The 1,462-nt window shown below is 39.3% G+C and overlaps 1 protein-coding gene across 1 annotated transcript in view; it reads left to right on the forward strand.

The window, feature by feature from the left end:
- The window catches only part of LOC108967391 (CDK5 and ABL1 enzyme substrate 1), a gene marked incomplete at its 3' end in the record, with an annotated part of 52,775 nt that overhangs the window by 44,776 nt on the left and 6,537 nt on the right, over nt 1–1,462 (forward strand). The window contains 2 exon segments of the mRNA XM_018930768.1: nt 158–281; nt 344–498. Coding sequence (XP_018786313.1) covers nt 158–281; nt 344–498 — 279 coding nt within the window.

The following is a 1,462-nucleotide window of genomic DNA, read 5'->3' on the forward strand; positions in this document are numbered from 1 at the left end:
TTAATTTAATTTTTATCATTTTCCACATAATTTTATTTTTTTATAGTATTTTATGCTCTCAAAATTTGTATTTTTTGATAAAAATATTTAATTTGCTAAGTTTTATCATGTCACAATTTCTACAATAATAAAAATATTATTTCTCTTCCGCACACAGAGCCGAACTACGCAAGGAAGGTCGTCGACGCAATCCATCCGGTTCGCGTCCCCTATCCGCAATCAACGATGCACCCTTCGATCCATTCGATTTACTGGGCATCGAAAAGGGTGAAAGTGGGCAGGTGGGTAAACGTTATACTGCTTATTACACATTTATCACATATTTCATGCCGTTGCTTTACAGGAAATCTCCTATGGACATCTACTCATACCCACACGCCATTATGGCAAAGAGAGCAAGAGCAAGCATGGCGGTGGCACTTCGGGCAACACATCGCTATTGGATAGTCAAATCGAAATTACAAGTACGGCAGCACTTAAAAATCACGGCATCGCCAGGTGAGTGTGTTGTTGGGGTTTTGGGCGGTGGTGGGACGTCTGTGTCTGTGTTTATGCAGATACACAGTGACCTTGAACTGTGCTATCACACATATAGCGCTGCTGCAGAAAAATCTTACACATACACGCACACAACCACACTTTTCCATATACATAAGCCGCTCTTCGTCATCTCTCAACGCTTAACCGCTTTCGCCATTTTTTTCCCACCCATCTAACGTGCTTACAGTACTAACAATCAGCCTCATATTGCTACAACTATTCAAATCAACTAGTTTAATGTTCATAAATATGTGCAGAAACATCCATCAGTATTATAGTTTGCTTGTATTCGATGGTAGTTAAATGCGAGAAATTAAAAGCGAAACGCAATACCAAGCGCCGTGCCACAACGCATATACAAGTTATTGATTTCTACGCTTTTGCCGCCGGCAATACAGCACACACCTTCAACGGCATACATATGTTTGTTCACCCACGCAACCGCATTGACGTCGTGTCCAAAGCATTTCATTGCCAGCATTTAYAGCATTTTCATGTTTTCAGCGTTTTGTTTCTGTCTCGTCACTCAAAAGCCGATATTTCTGTAAAGTGTAAGCTTTAGCGCCACCAAGCGGTTTAAACATATGTATGTATGTATATAAATATAGATAGCGTTTTCATGATATACATATGTTTGTATGTATATACTTCTATTTTACAAGCCTCTGTAGCTAAACACGCAATTTTTTGTGGGTGTGTTTAAATAGCCTCAAATCGTTGGCCAGCCTGTGTGCCTTCGCCYAATCGAGGCATGACCTCACCCAATAGAGATTTTATAGCTAAAGAAAATTGTTTCTTCAACTGACAAGTCAATAGCGTTTAAGGATATATCAAGTGGCTTAGTATTGCAGTGTCACTTACTAAGTGTTAGCAAGAAAGTAAAGTAAAGCGCAGAAAAGTGAATTTGTGCTTTTATTTTGGA

The sequence above is a fragment of the Bactrocera latifrons genome, unplaced genomic scaffold, assembly GCF_001853355.1.
Source record: "Bactrocera latifrons isolate USDA-ARS-PBARC rearing strain unplaced genomic scaffold, ASM185335v1 scaffold_186, whole genome shotgun sequence".
Taxonomy (NCBI): domain Eukaryota; kingdom Metazoa; phylum Arthropoda; class Insecta; order Diptera; family Tephritidae; genus Bactrocera; species Bactrocera latifrons.